Consider the following 18,201-nt stretch of genomic DNA (forward strand, 5'->3'; position numbering starts at 1 on the left):
CAATCGCAAATATGAGAGCTTGTGCGCAAGCGCATAATCGTCCATGCAGCAGTAACCGTTCCCTATGGTTTCTAATACGCCAATCAGAAGCGTCTATTATTTCTGCGGTGTGTAGGCAACCAATCAGCGTGTTTTGTAGAGTGTGGCGGAAGTAGTGTACCTCGGAGTGTGGTGCTGGGAGTCAGGTGTGTGCGGCATGTGCTATGTGTGTCTGGGGTGGCGTAGATGTGTGTGGTGGAGCCAGGCAGCGCAGCCTTCATGTGTTATGTATGTGTTGAGGCTGCTCCGGTGTCGTGGTATTTGAGGCTTTATCTCTACCGAGAATCATGAGGCCCCTTTTTAGATTGCAACGTTTCCTGACCTACATGGCACGACAAACGGTTTGCCTAGAGATACACTTTACTATAGCCTGCTTCTGGAAACAGACTGCAGAGTGAAGTGAAACTCCAGGTTAGTAAAATGAAACGTAAATTGTATCTTAAGACTGAACTTTAAAAAAAAAAAATTCCTATGTCACCCATTGGGGAGACTTCCTGCCCTGTAGACACAACAGGAAGTGAGAGGAAATCTCTCCATAGTGAGATTAAAGCTAAACAATGGGATTTTTTAACTAAAAAAAAAAAAAGCCCCCCTGCATCGCAGTCTTGACCCCCCTCGCGCTCCCCACATTGCAAGTGTTAAATGCTGATTGAGTCTAGGGGTAGAGGAGGGGTGCAAACGTATCGTATTTCTCGCTCTGGCAGACTTCCAGCATTCTGTGTGACCGTTCCCCGAAGTTTCTTCTTTAACTGCTTGAAGACCAGGTGTTTAGACTCCCTTCCTGGCCTGGCCATTTTTCAGTATTCAGCGCGGCGGTACTTTGACTGAATGCTGCTCCCGAGCGGGCGGATGTAACAGGACGTGTATACACGCCCAGTTACATCCAAGAAGCTCCCGGCAGGACGTGTATACACAGCGGCTGGCCGGGAGGTAGTTAATGTAGTCCCTTACCCCCTTTTGTCTAAAAATCACAGTATACAGCTCTGCATGCCGATATGAAATCATCTTACATTCATTAGTTAAACAAACATTTTTAGATTTACTTCCAATTTCTTTTTTTCCACTTCCTGGCCCACTTTGGCACCAATAATGTAACGTGCCCAAGCATTGCATCCTGGGAAGGTCACAGCATTGCTTTGAAGTCTCATCTGTAATCTCCCGAGATCTCAGGGAAAAGCATTTTCCTCCCATGAGATGATGTGCATGGTCACATGTCCTGGTCACATGTGCCAGAGTTCCAGGAAGTAAAGGGAGATGGATTCACCTGCCTTTAGTAAAAATGGCCACTGTGGGAAGAATGGGGAGGAAAATAATGAGGTATGCAGACAATAAAGAAAAAGCCGGCAGTAATCTAGAAGTATGTCTTTGTAGATGGTCATTACTAAACATTTCTAAAGGTGGGTTTGTTTGTTTGTTATTTTGAAGATATGGGTAAAGGTCCACTTTAAGGTGCTCCAGCTAGTGGTCGCATTCTGATGTCATCATGTAAAATGCAGGACCAGTAGTTCCACATTGTACATGAGGACCGCCCACTGACTGGAGTGTCGGAGAGAAGAGGAGAGTCCCGGAGCCTGCCAAAGCTAGGAATAAAATGGGTATTACATCTCTATCCTTTTACCCATAGACCAAACAATCATGTAGCCCTTGCAGTGTGTGTGTGGTTGGGGGAGAGGGGCGGGGGGTATTGGGGTATTTCAACCAGACAAAAACTTTTGTTTTGGATAGAGCAGTGGAAGGTTTAGACCCCCCCCCTTTCTGGGTTTTTTTTATGTGACCCCGTTAGGAGATTTGTTCTCTATATTTCTCCTGTTGATTGCTGTGAAGGTGAGGGGAAAATCTAAAATTTTGAGCTGCCACCAGACAGAACTGGAATGGAGTAGAAATCCTCCAATGGGACGCTGGCTCCTCTGACAGCTAAAAGGGAACCTGCCTCACTTTTGTAGAGAGTTCTTCTTATTTAATATTCTGTTTACAGGAGGGAGGGAAGACCTCTCAAATGGGACCTAGATAACAAAAATATTCCCTACATTATCCAAAAAAACAAAAAGGTTTTGGCTTTATGTAACACATTATTGTCTGTGTTTTTGTTGTTGTTGTTTTATTCGATTAAAATGACTTTGGGGTTCCATTCATCAGCGCTTTAGAATGCGTTGAAACACACTTTTTTTTTAATTATTATTACATGCAACTATCTGGACAAACACCTTTTTGATTGGTGCTCTATTTTCTATTCTACCACCAAACTGAGGCTTGTGTACTTTGAAGACCTGGTCTAAGGACTGTTCACACAGCAAGAGTCCACACAACCAGGACTCTGTCAATATTGAGATCCAGCACTCCACAATACTACAGTATTTCAACTTAGACATTTGTCCTCATTGGAAGATTATCACTGTATTTGTTTTACCTGGATTTAAAGTGATACCAATCTCAGGCGTTAAATCTTAAAAATACATCCAAGAACCCTAATTATTACCAGAAATGTATCCTCAAATCATCTCTGAATTGGTGCTGACACTGTCCTTCCTTCTGGAGGGGGGCTACTTTTGTTCCCCATGGTCCCTGTGTGTGATGTAAAGTAGTCACCGCTCCAAGCTCACACTCGTGGTGGACTACAATCTCATGCTTGGTTTACTAATTTGTATTGAGATTGCAGTCCATCTCCTATGCATGTCACTGCCGGTAGACTTGAGTCAACAAAGATGTAGCTGTGCATCCCTTGGTTCCCTACAGACATGAATCCACCCCATTCAGATGGCAAATAGTTCTGAGCATGTGGCAAGTATATGGCCTGTGAGAAGATAACACATACAATGCTAGAGATTGTGGGAGCGTACATGACTCCTTTTTTGAGCTCCCCAGAAAGCAGCCATAACTCATACACTGACCACTCATTTTCAGGTACTTATTTCTATATTGAGGACTTAGGCAGACCTACGTGTACGTGGCCATTTATGCGTACATTGCATTCTTTGCTTTAAAGTATTTGTAAACCCAGTACTATAAAAGGCCATAGTAAGACAGCAGGTAGTAAGGCCTCATTCACACTGCTTAGAGTCGGCCCATACAATTCCGTGCAGCATGCACGGCTGTATCGGGCCGTTCCTGGGAAGGACAGGTGCAGGGTTGGATTGTACGCAGCAGCCTGTTCTTCCCTTTGGGAGGACGCGGCCGTATGCTCACCTGAACTGTGTCCATACTAGCAAAACAGAAAACATCCTGTCTGCGTACGAGTATGGACACCCGCACGGATGTGCAGCTCGGGTGAACGTATGGCCGCGTCCTCCCATAGGGAAGAACAGGCTGCTGCGTACAATCACACGCAGCACCTGTCCTTCCCGGGAACGGCCCGATACAGCCGTGCACGCAGCACAGATCTTTAAGGACCGACTCTAAGCAGTATGAAGGAGGCCTAAGGGTTAACTCTAATAGTGTGTAGTTTTTTGGGGGAAAAAATTGTCCTGTACTTCTTTTTTTTTTTAAACTCCAGCCATCCTTCTCCATTGTGAGGGGTGTGCAAGGACAGCAAATGGGAAGGCAGATGATATCACACACAGCAGGGAAGTAAATTCCCATCTGTGTGAGTTGTGTTCCAGTAGCTTGCTGTGTTGATAGCGAGGCTGCTGCTAGAATCTTTAGATCTTTGGACCGGAGCACGCGGCAGAGGTTTTAACCCTTTTGTTAACTTTTTTCTTTTTTTCCCCCCATGTTTTTTCTGATATCTACTTCTTGCAAGCAGTAGATATATGCAAAAAAAACCGTGAGGGTTTAATAATCCTTTAACCTTGTTTTCATTTCTTTCTTCCTAGGCCTTTATAAGTAGGACAATGACTGCAAAGTGGGACTCCGGTCACTCCGGTGCTATTTTAAGTCTGGCCATAAGCAAAGAAAGAATTGTTGCTTCTGGTGCTGAATGTGGGGAGCTTACTATATGGAGTGAGCAGGGACATCCGATAGGAAAACTGCACTTCCATGACAATGATGATGTTGCCGGGATTGTCTTCTCTCCAACTTCTCCAACAAAACTTTATGCTTCTCATGGGGAGACAGTGAGCTTGCTGGACACCAGGGTTTTTAGAGAGCCTGTGGAGAGCTTCACCATCAACAAAGAAGAGATCAACTGCATTTCTGTCAATGAATTAGACAGCCTGTTGGCGGCAGCTGATGACTCTGGCGCAGTGAAAGTTTTGGATCTGCAGGCTAAGAAAGTCTGTCGCACACTGCAGAGGCACACTAATATCTGCTCAGCAGTCGCTTTTAGGCCCAACCGACCTCAGAGTCTTGTGTCATGTGGACTTGACATGCAGGTGAGTTGCGGCTCTCTATCTGTATACATGAGTCACATTTGGGGCTTGTTCACACCATGATAATTGAGCAGTGTTTTCTATGTGCCCTGTTTACGCTATTCATGTGCGGTGGTGTGCAGAAAAATACAACCCAGCAGATGGTGTGAACAACCCCCTAACGCTGAACTCCAGGCAAGCAGTTAAATGCACAGTTAACATGCACATATAGGAATTGTCTTACCTGCTAAAAGGATTTGTAAGATTTGTTAAGAATACTGGGTCAAAAACATCCTCAGCTTTCTGATTGGACAATAAAGTAGAGTAGCAGCACCCTGAGAAGGTTATTGATTGTTTTTTCTGCCTGTTAGCAGGTTGCTGTCAGCACATGTGCTTGCATTGCAGCCTGGTAGGCTCCTAGTGCTGGACACTCCTATAATGCCCTGTACACCACTAGTGCTGCTGTACAGGGCATTACAGGAGGCAAACGATCTAGACAAAGGTCATATATTTGGATTCAAAATTACTTATAATAGCCTGGTGGTTGCAGGGGGGCTCATCTGGGTTCCCTCTTTAATAAACGAACGAACTGCTGCCGCAGAATGAGTTTCAAAGGATACAAACAGGAGCGCATTCACTTTACCAATTGGCTGTAGGATGTGTTCTAAGAGAAATGACTTACATGATGTTGATGAGGACTGGGTGTCATGCAGCCTAGGTGGAGGATTGGTTTCCTTTTAGTGCTGTGCCTTGAAAAGCTGTCTGTCACGGTTCCTGTGTCCATTCCTGTTGTGGTCCAGAAGGGATTGTTTGTCTGAGGAATGCTTTGAGTTTCAGTGGCGGGGGAGAGCGGGTCCGTTGGGGACAAAGGAGAAAAGAGAAGAAAGAGCCAAAAGTGCAGCAGAATGAGGAATCTGACAGCTCCAGGCCCGAATGTAAACAGATGGGCGGAGCCAGTGGGAATGGGCTCCGCCCATGTGTTTTAATGCCATGACAGAGCTGGTGAACAGCAGAGACTGAACTGCCGAACGTTCGCCTCAGAAGATTGTGCTGAGGCTGTTCGGCTGAACCAAAGAAAAGTGAAGGGAGCCGAAGCCAGCTGATGTATGGCTGACGTGAATAGCTCCCTTCACTTTGGGTCGGTTATGCCTTCGGCAGCTTATTGAATAGCCCCCTAAGTGTCTAATACAACTGCTGCTGTATCAGGATAAGTGGATCAAACACAGTTACACTTGTTAGGAAAAAAATTATAAACACTTTGAAGGGAACTTATGAAACTGGAGCAGACACAATCTGGAGCAGTTTTGCATGGCAACCAATCAGCTTCTCTCTTTCATTTTCAAATCTTAACTGAACAAACTGAAGAGAGAAGCTGATTGGTTGTCATTCACAGCTGCTCCAGTTTTGATAAATTGCCGGAATAGGGGGGTGTGGGGGGGCACGAAGGCACAACATACAATTGATTGGGCGGCTCTACAGACGCTGGACCGCTCGTATCGCTGGTTGTTACAAATTTTGATGCACGGGCGAGCACAAAGGACGTTTTAAATCTAGCACGTGCATCTAGAAGGTGCCCGTCCGGCTGTTTATGTACAGTTGGCGGGCAGCAAGTGGTTAAGTAGTCATTGATTTCACAACTAATCATAAATATACACAGTCTTGTGAATAAAACAAGCAAAAGAACAAGTGAAACTGTCCCAAAGGTTTATAGAAAGACTTGGGACTGAAATGTGCAGATTGTGTTTATCTAATAAGTTTCATGAACATACAATGGGCAAGGCACCTTAGACCCCCTCACAGCCACTCCTAACATTTCAAAGAAATAGAAGCAGGAAGAGATTTTAACCCCTGAAACCCTGACCCAAGTAAGTACAATTTAAACTGCAATTTTTTTTTAATTTTTTTTAGCTTATGCCATGTGAATGGGAACATGTAACAAATATAAAATAGGTGTTATCCCAATTTGGATGGATGGAAATGGAAATATACTTTAAGCTGAATCTCTGAATGCTCGAACTATAAGTGAAAGAAGTTTGCATTTGGCAGCGAGTAATCGTTTTTGTTTAAAGGCCAAAATTGCAACGGCAGTTGTTGAGAACTGTGCGTGTTTGTTAGAACACGTGTGGGTGACTTTGGTGTGTAAATGGGTTACCTGCTCATTTAATCTGCCTCACAGATGACCATTGTCTGCTGGTAGATTGTTTCAGAGCAGGAAAATCTCTGCACAGGGTGGGATATGACAGTCACATACACTACTGATTTTCACTGCTCATAGCTGCGTCTTTGTTGCTGTTAAATGTAAAGATTTGTGAGTGTGAGCAATAAGGTAAATGTGGATGTGCAGAGCACCAGGTGCCTTCACTCTGCCTAAATTCCAGTACAATAATAAACAGACTGTGCTTTCAATGCTACCTATAAATACTGAGCATTATAGTGAAGGCTAATTATCTTATTATTGGGTTGATGATCACTTGTTTGGGAACAGACTTCCCCGTATACACGACACACTCCTATTTTTGTGTTTTAGGTAATGCTTTGGAACATGCAGAAGGCAAGACCCCTGTGGATAACAAACCTGCAACATTTGGCCCAGGATGAAGAAGATATGGATAGCCACCAATCTCCAGGTCAGCTCTTCAATCCACCACTGGCGCATTCACTTTCCGTCTCTTCCTGTGGAAATGTCTTTGGTTGTGGGGCTGAAGATGGCAAAATCCGATTATTCCGGATATCGGGAACCCGGTTTGAGGAGGAGCTGTGTTTTAAAGCTCATACTCAAGGAGTCTCTCAAGTCAGTTTTGTTGGACACAATGATGGAGAAACCTTTTTACTATCAGGAGGTAATGATGGCAGAGTTTGTCTCTGGGACATCAGCAAGGACACCACACAACCTCAAAAACAGAAACCTAATTCTAGAAGATCCTCATCTAATGTTAAAGTCCGACAAATGGTGGAGGTTGCACCGAAAGTTCGCTCAAAACTTTGTTTTGAACATGGAGAAAAAGTGAACTGGATTCTGGGAGCTGAACTTCAGGGAACTAAAGCGGTTCTGGTGGCAGATCCGAGCAGTTCCATAACCGTGTATCCGTTAGGAGAGCTCTAGGGAAATGTAAAAGCCTAAGTTCTTTTATCCATGGAATGGATTTGTTATTTCCAAGTATGTCACTGATTTTCAGTTTTCCAGATAAGCTTGCAATACTTAGAAGCAGCTTACACGGTGTTGTGCAGTGCCTTAAAAAAACATGTTGCCACACCAATTTAATGTGATGTGGGATAAAGTTGTGATAATACAGCACTTGTTCCATCAAGCTGTAGCATGTAGACATGTAGCATAATAATGCTCCTTTTGGCAACATTGTATCTCATTTTTACATGAATGGGTTTATCTACTCCAGGAAATCCCAACCTCTTTTATTGCCTTGAGCTTTTTATGTTAATGAGGGCCGGAAACCTCAAATCCGTGTGTTGCTGACGATGGTTGAATGGGTTCTTACTGTTGCTGCTTAGTAATTTCTATATTTGTTGCCAGCTCAAAATTCTAATTTCTTCTACAAAATGGAAATATTTCTACAATGACAATGTCCCATCTAAACATTGATCAGACTGGGGAGAAAAATGTCAGGTCCAGCAAATATATGATTGCTATGAGAGCCATCTATCATGCGTGAGATCCTCCTTTATATGGACAGCTTGGATAATTCAGACTAGGCATTTGAAAAAGATGAACGAGTAAAGGTTTAATTTTAGTGAGAATCGCATACAAGTTGATATGTATACCCAGAGGTCCAGTCTACATACATTTTGTATGCAAATTGAAACTATCCGTGTAAAAGCTGTTGCACATCTGCCTCTATGTGTATCTTCTAATGTGATGAGTCACTTCATGGACCTGTAAGAAGGCTTAAAAAAGAAAGGGCCACGGCAATCTTTCTGCTTGTCTCTCAATCTACTGATAAATTTGACATGCAGTGTTTCGCTGATTTAACATTTTGAAATGTTTAGTTAAAATTGTCCCAATTTATGACAGGTTTTTGTAGAACTTGGGGAAAATGTGGTATACTTTCAGGTGTTTTCGCTTGCGTTTTGTGATCAACCCTTCTGAGCTGCTTTCAACATGGGGAGTAAATTAGGTCTAAACTGAACATACACAGATCAGCCATAACATTCTGATGACTCGCCTAATATTGAGTAGGTCCCCCTTTTTGCTGCCAAAACAGCCCTGACCCATTGAGGCATGGACTCTGCTAGAGGTATCTAGCACCAAGCCGTCAGTAACAGATCCTTTAAGTCCTGTAAGTTGCGAGGTGGGGCATCCATGGATCGGACTTGTTTTGTTTTTTTCTCCAGGAAAACCCACAAAATGGACCCCATTACCAGTTCACCGGTTTTCCTTCCTTGGACCACTTTTGGTAGGTCCTGACCACTGCAGACCTGGGACATCCAACAAGAGCTGCAGTTTTGGAGTTGCTCTGACCTGGTGGTCCAGCTATCACAATTTGGCCCTTGTCAAAGTCACTCAAATCCTTACGCTTGCCCAATTTTTCTGCTTCCAACACATTATCTTCAGGGACAAAATGTCCACTTGCTGCCTAACATATCCCATCCACTTCTAGATGCCATTGTAATGATAATCAATGTTATTGACTTCACCTGGCAGAGGTCATAATGTTATGGCTGACTGGTGTGTGTCACAAGTCCTAAAGCTGGTCATATATGTAAGGATACTGTTGCACATACCATTTGCACTGAAACAAATAACAGTACAGTCTCTGTACCAGCTTTGCTCTATACAGATCTGTTTATCATATGTGTATAGAAAACATTACCAGCTCTTCCAATTCCTTACTTCCAACTGTGGTCATTCCCTCGCAGTACTCCAGGCAAGTGTCAGTCTATGGTATGTATACTGTGCATGGCATCCTTTATACCTATTGGCACATATAAAGCAGGGAATTGTCAGTAAGTGAGTAACCCCCAAATACAGAGATGCTCTTTGTATTGGTTACATGTTCTATGAAAGTCTTCAGTTGCAGGGATTATTTTATCATACATGCAGATAAACTATAGACATATTATTGACATCAGAACTCATTTGTGCTGCATGATATTGCATAAAATGTTTATTATTGGGTACGTGTATTTCTTTGCTTTAATGCCATGGCAGATCTCAGCAGATACAATAAATCCATGTTCAGAGTGACTCCATGGTTTTCTCTTGTTTACAGTGTATTAAAGATGTCAGTAAACATTAGATTGTGACAGGTTTCCATCAAAAACATTTGTACATACTGTTCTGCACTAAAAAAAAAACATATACACATTTTCAAATATGACCTCTAATTATTCCATATTTATCATAACCAGCAGTTTGGAGCATTAATAGAACTGGGTAGGAATGTTCTACTAAATAGTAGAATCCCTCACTCAGCTTTGGTGGTTTAGGGATCTAGCACTGGAGTCCGGGCCCTGTCACACCATGTCCGGACCAGATCTGCACGTGTATCTGCAAACGCGGTGCGTTTGTGACGTGTTCCAGTGCAGGAAAAATGTGACATTCAGCATTTTTTTTTTCCTGCACTGGAACGGACTGGACCCGGGTGAACAGAGCCCAAAAATCACATACAAATACATTGGGATGCATTTTTGGTGCAGAAGAAAAATGTAACGTATCGCATCTGAACTGGACATAGTGTGAATGGGCCCTTAGGGTAACTTATTGTGTTCATCACAATGGATAACTGCTTGCCAGGCTGGGGTGTGGCAAATTTATGTTGGTATAGGAGTTTTGGTCATTGAGGAATCCATCTCTCGCTCAACATTTGTCACGGTACCAGGGGTGCCACCTCTTACAAGGGTCGCAAGATGCAGCGCAGGGCATGGGGTCTCCCTCTTCCTGGCAGAACTCCTGTCGCTAGGGTCGCGGTGTGCATGCGTGAAATAAATAGTAGAATCCCTCACTCAGCTTTGGTGGTTTAGGGATCTAGCACTGGAGTCAGGGCCCTGTCGCACCATGTCCGGACCAGATCTGCATGCGTATCTGCAAACGTGGTGCGTTTGTGACGCGTTCCAGTGCAGGAAAAATGTGACGTGCAGCATTTTTTGTGCAGCGCGCGTGGTGGACAGACTGCGTGGACGGAGGCACGCGCGTGTTGTGCGCCCGGGCCCATTAAGTACTATCAGGTGCTAGCCTTGATGAGGGAGGTTCCCAGCAAACACTGTCCGCCCATTCCCTCATGCTATTGGCTCCTGGATGAGGAAGCTTCCTGGTCGTTTTGGCAACCGGGGGTAGGTCCTAGGTTCCCCTGGGTATATATCCTAGTCAATCCCAGTCAGAGCCCTGGCTTGTTGCTGAGTTATTCTACCTCTATGATGTGATCGCCTAGCCTCTTGACCCTTCATCTGAGTTCCCGGTTATTGACCCTTTGGCCTGGCTTCCCGTTTTGCACCTAGCTGCCTGCCTCGGCACGGACTGGACATGATTACGCTTTTTGGATTCTACCTCGATCTCGGACCCTCTTGTCGTTCCTGCCAAGGGGTTCCACTCACGGCCCAGTTGTACTCCTCTGACAACATTGGTGGGGTTTTAAATGGCTGTTTTTTCTGCTTGACCCCCCCGCAGTTGAAAAAAAGAAACATTTGCTTTCTTACTTTACATTGACTGGCCATTGAAAGAAAACTATTACTGGGAAGAGAAGCATCCGTATTCTTAGAGAACTTCTGATTGGACTGTCCTCCTTAAATGTTATTCTCCTTTGGTAAAGACCATGAGACCAATGCCTCAGCAGTTTTGTGACCAGTGCTGGATGGATAAAAAAAATCTCCCATGATACAGAGTAAAGGTTCTGTTACTATACCTCAGGGTAATTATTTCAATAAACATTTTCATTTTACAGGCAGATTTGCTCAAATTGCTTTGTGCATTGAGGGGCATTTGTAAGGAAAGGGTGCCATTCAAAATTAATGAGAGCCCAACCCACCACTGGCAATGTGCTGCTGTGTGTTGGTGTCAACCAGCAGGAAAACTTGCATTGGACCACATGTTATCACAATGCACATGTGAAGCCAGCTTAAAGGAGAACTATGGGGTTAAGGCTTTTCCCCATAGTTCTCCTTAGGGTAACGGGAGGACACAAACTAGCGTCCTCCCGTCACCCTAGGCTCAGTATAGCGCGAGCTGCAGCTCGCGGTATACTGAGATGCTGCAGCTGAAGCGGATCCCGACAATTGTGCTGGGATCTGCCCAGCTGCGTGAGTGACAGCTGGCTCTGCCTATCTAGAGGCAGAGCCAGCTGTACCCCCCCCCTCCCCCGTCCGATCCGCCAGCCAGCGCTGGTGGATCGGAGCGGGGAGGGGGGAAACCAGCCCCTCCCCTGTCACGGCAGAGAGCCATGACAGGATCGAGAGGTGAGTGAACGCCGGTATGTGTTCACTCACCTCCCGATCTACTGAGCCGACCTGTGACAGTCTCATTGTCATACGTCGGCTAGAACTATGAGGTGAGTGAAAAGCACTCACCTCATAGTTCTCCTTTAAGTGATTAATGAATACCTTTGCTAAGCACTATTTACATCTAAACTGAACGTATAACATAACCCCAGTGCAATGTCAAAGAAGAAAAACAACAGCACTGTTACAAGGTTTCTACAGGTAACTAATATTACTCCATTTCGATGGCATAATAGTACTGCGCTGCTTATCTTAACAAGAAGTAAAACCAGCATATTACCTTATTCTGACACAACTTCCTGGTTTGTCCATTATTCGTGTTCATTTACAACTAGAAAGGCTGTATGTGTGGCGTGTTACATTTATAATGTCCAATACAAAGGAAAGCATGTAGGACAGTGTAGGCCCCTTTATAATGTTGTCCTGTTCCTAGGGCCAGGCAACCACCCTGCCAGTTCTCGAGTTGGAGGCTGTGGGTATTTAGGTTTAGGAGGGTGGTGTCAAGTGGTTAGTTGAGATCAGGAGGAGACTTGAGGACTAACACCATTCTCTAGGAGAGAGTGCTGCTGCATCACTATGTGAGTGGGGACTTTTGGCCATAGCAGTTTAGGCACTTGATGGAATGTGAAATTGATTGGGTTCTACCAGATTGGTGAGCTATCTTGTGGAATTTTGGGAGATCCAACAATAACTGATAGCTTGAGCTCCCCCCAGTGACCAGGGCAGAAAAAGAGCCCAGTGTTCAGGAACAGGATCACAGACAGACCTGAACTGAAATGTATTGTTGAGCCTCAACCTTTTTTCAGTCGCAGCACCCCTGTCTAAAATGTATACAATGGTTGTGTGGACGTTAAGGGGGCCCCTGTGCAAAAAAAAAAGATGACGTAGAGTTGTCCCCTTCCCATCAGAGTTCTCCCCTTCACATCAGAGTCCCTAGCCCACCCTATAATCTTCATCACAAGCATGGTAGAGGGTGGGACATAACGCAGGTCTCGACAGAGGTGGATTTGTCCTCTCCTTAATGCTGGTAGGTGGTTTGAAGGCACCCCTGACAAAGCCAGAAGGCATCCCGGGGTGTCACAGTGCCCTGGTTGAGAAAAGCTGATCTATAGCCAATGGCCTTTATCCTGTAATTTGCCTTTAAATATGGGTGATGCTCAGGGCTTGAAAAATTTGATAGTGTCTCACCAGTCAGTCAAAAATTTCACCAGTCAGCATGACCGGACCATGGCCTTGCAATTTATGTTAAAAAAGTTTGGGGACAGATAGAGCTTTCTTTTGGAGGTGTATATAATCACCACGGGGGGTATTTTTTTTCTACTATATAATTAAAAAAGTACCGTAAATGTAAAAACAAACAAAAAAGTTTCCCTACGTTATGTTATAAAACATTTATTCTTACCCATATTTTTAGTGAAACATAAAAAGTCAGGGTCACGTCGGGTAAATAGACACCAAACATATCAAGCCTTAAATTGCGTGCGCCCGCAAAAATCGCAAAAAACGCCCATAGGTGACGATTAAAACGCTTTTACTGTTCATCAGTTTAGTGTTATCAGTGATTAAAGGAGAACTATGGGGTCAGGGCTTTTCCCCATAGTTCTCCTTAGGGTAACGGCAGGACACAAATTAGCGTCCTCCCATCACCCCAGGCTCAGTATATAGAGAGCGCGGTATACTGAGACGCCGCAGCTGAAGCGGATCCCGACAATTATGTCTGGATCCGCCCAGCTGCGTGAGTGACAGCTGGCTCTGCCTATCTAGAGGCAGAGCCAGCTGTACCTGCCCCCTCGCCCATCCGTTCCGCCAGTCAGCGCTACAGGATAGGAGTGGGGAGGGGGGGATCCAGCCCCTCCCCAGTCACGGCTCTGTGCCGTGACTGGATCGAGAGGTGAGCGAACGCCGGTATGTGTTCGCTCACTTCGCGATCTACTGAGCCGACCTGTGACAGTCTCATTGTCACAGGTCGGCTAGAACTATGAGGTGAGTGAAAAGCACTCACCTCATAGTTCTCCTTTAGGCTGGGTTCCCACCTAGGCGTTCGAAATATGCGTGTATGACGCGCGTTTTGCGGTGCATGTTTTAACCGCGATTTGCAGCCTCCAAAACGCGTTTACGAGGGCTATCCGGCTGTATCCTAATGGATACGCGCGGAAATACGCCCCAAAGAAGCTCCTGTACTTCTTTGGGCATAGGGCGTTTTTCAGCACGTTCCGACACGCTGAAATACGCCCAAGTGAGAACCATGCCCATAGGAAATAATGGGATTTCACTTGCAGGGCGTTTTACAGCGCGTCGATCAGCGCTGTAAAACGCCCAGGTATGAACCCAGCCTTAATGGCTCTAAAATTATTGCTCTCACTCCGTTTGCAGCGATATACAACATGTGCAGCACGTAGGCGCACCTGACGCATATATGCGTGTGTATTAGGGGGGCGCAGACTTAAAAAAAATTTTTTTCAAAATAAATGTTATGCTTCTTTATTTTTTTTATCAATCTTTCATTTTTGTATTACTCTTTATTTTATTTTTTACATACAACTTTATTGCTATTACATGGGGGGCTCAGAAGCCCCCTATGGGATAGCCAATTTACATGACAGGTCCTCTTTATGGAGACATCAGGGGTCTCAGCAGAGATTGGCTTCATCAGCTTCTCTAGCTGGAGAGTGACACTGAATGCAGGAAGTGATGTAATATACATCACTTCCTGCATTCGGGGACTGAGAGAAGATCAAAGGGAGTTCGTATACTGAACTCCCTTTGATCTCCTGTCACAGAGCCGCATCGGGCACAGCGGATCTCGGGACCGGCAACGGCAGTGACAGCTTCTGATACAAGCGATCACTTGACTGTAAAGCTCCCAGCCGGCCGTGTAATTACAACGGCCGGCCGGGAAGCTGCTCGTCGGGCTCCACCGTCCTCTCGTCGCAGACGAGTGGATTTTTCGAGCCCTGGTGATGCTACTGTTTCTGTGAATTGCTACATCTTTATATTATTATACAGGATTATAAAATTGGGCATGATTAGGAATGATTTGCTCATGATATCATCTTAACCAGTTGCCGTCCGCCCCTTGAAAAAAAACGGACGGCTGGCACTGCTGCTTTAGCATGTTGCTGTCTCCAGACGGCATTTTTTTTTTCTGCTCGCACACACGGGTAGAAAAAACCCGTGCAATGCATAGAGCCGTTACCGGCTGTTTAACATATACCCGATCGGCGCCTCTATAGCCAGCCGATCGGGTATATGTGCTGGTGTGTTACCCCCCTGTGAAGGGGATAACACTAAACTGATGAGCGGTAAAAGCTCTTAAAGCGTCGACTATGGCCAATTTTGTGTATTGTCGTTTTTTGAGGTTTCACGCGCGCACGCAATTTTAAGGCTTGACATGTTTGGTGTCTTTTTACCCGACGTGACCCGGTCTTTTATATTTTACCAAAAAATTGGGTAATAAATGTTTTATCATTTAATATAGGGGATTCTGGTCATGTGCACATCTTTCTTTGCCTACAACTCCCATGTGGCTGAGAGGAATCATCGCTCACTGCACACAGCTGCCTCCTCACTATACACACTGTGACAGTGTCATTGCTTGTAATCTCCTCTGCAATGCTCTGAATGATCAAATCTACTGACAACAAATCTACAACAGTGACATTTACAACAATCTACACAGAAAAACACAGGGCTGTAGCTACCATGGGGCGAGTTGAGGCACTCGCCTCAGGCGCAGCCTAGAGGGGGCGTAGCCAGGGTCGGCCTGGCTGCACCCCCTTGCCCCTGTTGCCATGGCAAGCACAGGGCACCATTGGCAACAGGGGCGCCAGGCGGGCCAACACAGCCGCTGCTCGGCAGGGAGAGGAGGAGCGGCACAGGCTCCCGTTTGAAGTGATGATCGGTTCCCGCAGCTCTCTCCCACCTGCATGGGCAGAGAACTCTGTGTCCTCAATGTCTTTTTCTATTTCAAAAGGGAAATGTGAGGGGTCTGTTTAGATCCCTGATATGTCCCCGAAGCCCGCCCAACGGTAAAAAAAAAAAATAATAAAAAATACATTAAAGAAAAATAGCACATCTGTTGGGGGACGCAATTTTTTGTTCTTGCCTCGGGCGCAAGAGGAGCCAGCTACGGCTCTGAAACATTTCAGATGTAGGAGCCGCCTCCTCTGTGACTGTGTGACCAGATTCATCATGTGCGCTGAGACTTAGAAGAAAGTATGAGGCTGGTGACAGCTCACATGCTGAATCTCCTCTCCTCCCCCCACACTCTGTCCTTGGTGAGCTTGGAGGATAGAAATCAACTCCTTGCAGAGTCTAGAGGGGAGGAGTTGTGGGCGGAGACTGAGTAGACACGCCCCCAACATGTTGTAGTCCTTCAAATGAACCAGCACAGAGGGTGGCTACTTTTCAGCTCCCATAGGGACCATGGAGAAGAAAAGTAGCCACCCTCTGGCAGGAAGTTGTGGGTGGAGAAAAAATAAAACGGATTTTGGAGCATTTAGAGCTGAACAATGACAAAAAAAGATGCACAGTCATTGATTATTTATATAATAGAAGTTATTTTTATTATTTAATGTCTGAGTATAGTGTCGCTTTAAGGGAACCTCTACTTACGCAGTACATCTCTAATCATATGCTTAATGTTACTTGCCCAGGTTTGTGTCAGATTTACTTTAAGGCAGATTTGGAGAGAGGAATAAAATGCCCATAATTGCAGCCCCAAGGGGGCCCTGGTTGGAACCCCGGTCAGGTCACTATATACAAGGAGTTTGCATGTTCTCCCTGTGCTTGTGCGGGTTTCCTCCCACACTCCAAAGACTGGAAGGTTAACTGGCTCCTCTCGAAATTGTCCCTGTATGCATGCATGCATGCTTTATGCTATTAGATTCTCAAGAACAGTCCTTCAAAGAGATCACCTGCATCTCCAGCAGTAATTCACAGCAGTGTGCCCATAGATAATGTTGCTTGCAAAAACATGGTTACTTCTGACTTGTATAACTGTAAATAATGCAAGAAGAGTTCTAAAAAATGTGTCAGACATAAAAGCTTTTACCACTTGCTGTCCGGGGCATTTTCTTGTTGTTTGCGCACACATGATCAAATATAAATTTGTGGCTAGAAAACAGTTTCAGACCCCCAAACAATGATATATGTTCTGAAAGCAGAGGCCCTGGAGAATAAGAAAATGCTAGTTGTCATTTTTTATGTCGCACGGTTTATGTGCAAATGTTTATCAAACCGGTATTTTTAGGGGAAAAAAAATAAATTAAAATTTAGTGCACAGAGACAGAATATAATACCCAATTATTTGGTAAAATATAAAAGACGGGATCACGCCGGGTAAATAGATACCAAACATGTCAAGCCTTAAAATTGTATTCGCCCGTGAAGCCACAAAAAAAGTAAATACCCAAAATGTCCCATAGGAAACATTTTAAATGTTTTTACCGCTCATCAGTTTAGTGCTAACAGTGATTGAAAGTGCCAGAATTATTGCTCTCACTCCGACGTTTGCGGCGATATGTAACATGTGTAGCGCAATTGTCGTTTTCGCACGTAGGCGCACCGACGCGTGTTTGTGTGTGTGTGTGTATGTGCGTGCACGTGGGGGGCGGGGACGTAAATAAAAAATGTTTGCATTTTTTTAAATTTTTCTTATATGCTACTTTAATTGTTATAATTTTTAAACACTTGCACCCCTATGTAATAGCAGATAGGGTGTGACAGGTCCTCTTTATGGAGACATCAGGGGTCTTTCATACTCCTAATGTCACCTTTGGACCCCTAAAGAATCTGATGAAGTAGAGATCTGCTTCATCTCCTGGCTGTAAGAGCCGGAGACTGTGTACAGCGACACCAGAAGTGATGTAATCCACATCAATTCCGGGTCCAGGAATTCTGGGTGCAGGAAGCCGCTGAATCTCTCTCCGATCACTGCAGGGAGACCCGCTGAGCCGCTTCCAGGCGCCGCACGGGGACAGCGGTGCCTGGGGAAGCCAACAGTGGCGGCATGGTACAAACGATCCGGTGGCTGTACAGATGCCGAATCGCTAGTACATTAACAGCAATCGCCTGCTGTTAAAAAGGACACCAAGAACATGGCTGTTGCAGCAGCCGTGTTCTTGTTTTAACCACTTTAATGGGCCGCCTTCTATAGACGTATTGCGGCCCAGAAGTGTTTAATAATAGTACCAAAAACTGTGGCTCCCAATGTTGTAATCACAGAGTTTTCAGTGTTCAAATGGCATCTCCCACACATTCTGCTCAACATATTTTGCCCCATTGGGCTTCATCAGGGACAAGGAGTTTCATTTCAGATTGCACGCAGGTATTGTTGGGTTCAGTGCCATATAAAAGGTGGAATGCAGAGTTGTTTTTATATTTTCTTTAAAATTCCAGAAATATTGCTTCAGTCCACAAAATAGCAGCTACA

The 18,201-nt window shown here is 44.9% G+C and overlaps 1 protein-coding gene across 1 annotated transcript; it reads left to right on the plus strand.

The window, feature by feature from the left end:
* Positions 1 to 159: 159 nt before the first annotated feature.
* WDR53 (WD repeat domain 53) lies at positions 160 to 7,695 on the plus strand. Its single transcript, XM_018560366.1, has 4 exons — positions 160 to 185; positions 3,849 to 4,346; positions 6,850 to 7,483; positions 7,526 to 7,695. The coding sequence occupies exons 2-3, from the start codon at positions 3,867 to 3,869 to the stop codon at positions 7,423 to 7,425; spliced, it is 1,056 nt and encodes a 351-aa protein (XP_018415868.1). The 5' UTR covers positions 160 to 185; positions 3,849 to 3,866; the 3' UTR covers positions 7,426 to 7,483; positions 7,526 to 7,695.
* The last annotated feature ends 10,506 nt before the right edge of the window (positions 7,696 to 18,201 follow it).

This window comes from Nanorana parkeri, unplaced genomic scaffold (assembly GCF_000935625.1).
Source record: "Nanorana parkeri isolate BGI_ZX_2015 unplaced genomic scaffold, ASM93562v1 scaffold452, whole genome shotgun sequence".
Lineage (NCBI taxonomy): Eukaryota > Metazoa > Chordata > Amphibia > Anura > Dicroglossidae > Nanorana > Nanorana parkeri.

Coding starts and splice junctions, on each gene's coding strand:
- WDR53 (XM_018560366.1), top strand. CDS start 3,867: ATGACTGCAAAGTGGGACTCCGGTCACTCCGGTGCTATTTTAAGTCTG. Junction 4,347..6,849: donor CATGTGGACTTGACATGCAG/GTGAGTTGCGGC, acceptor TTTGTGTTTTAG/GTAATGCTTTGGAACATGCA.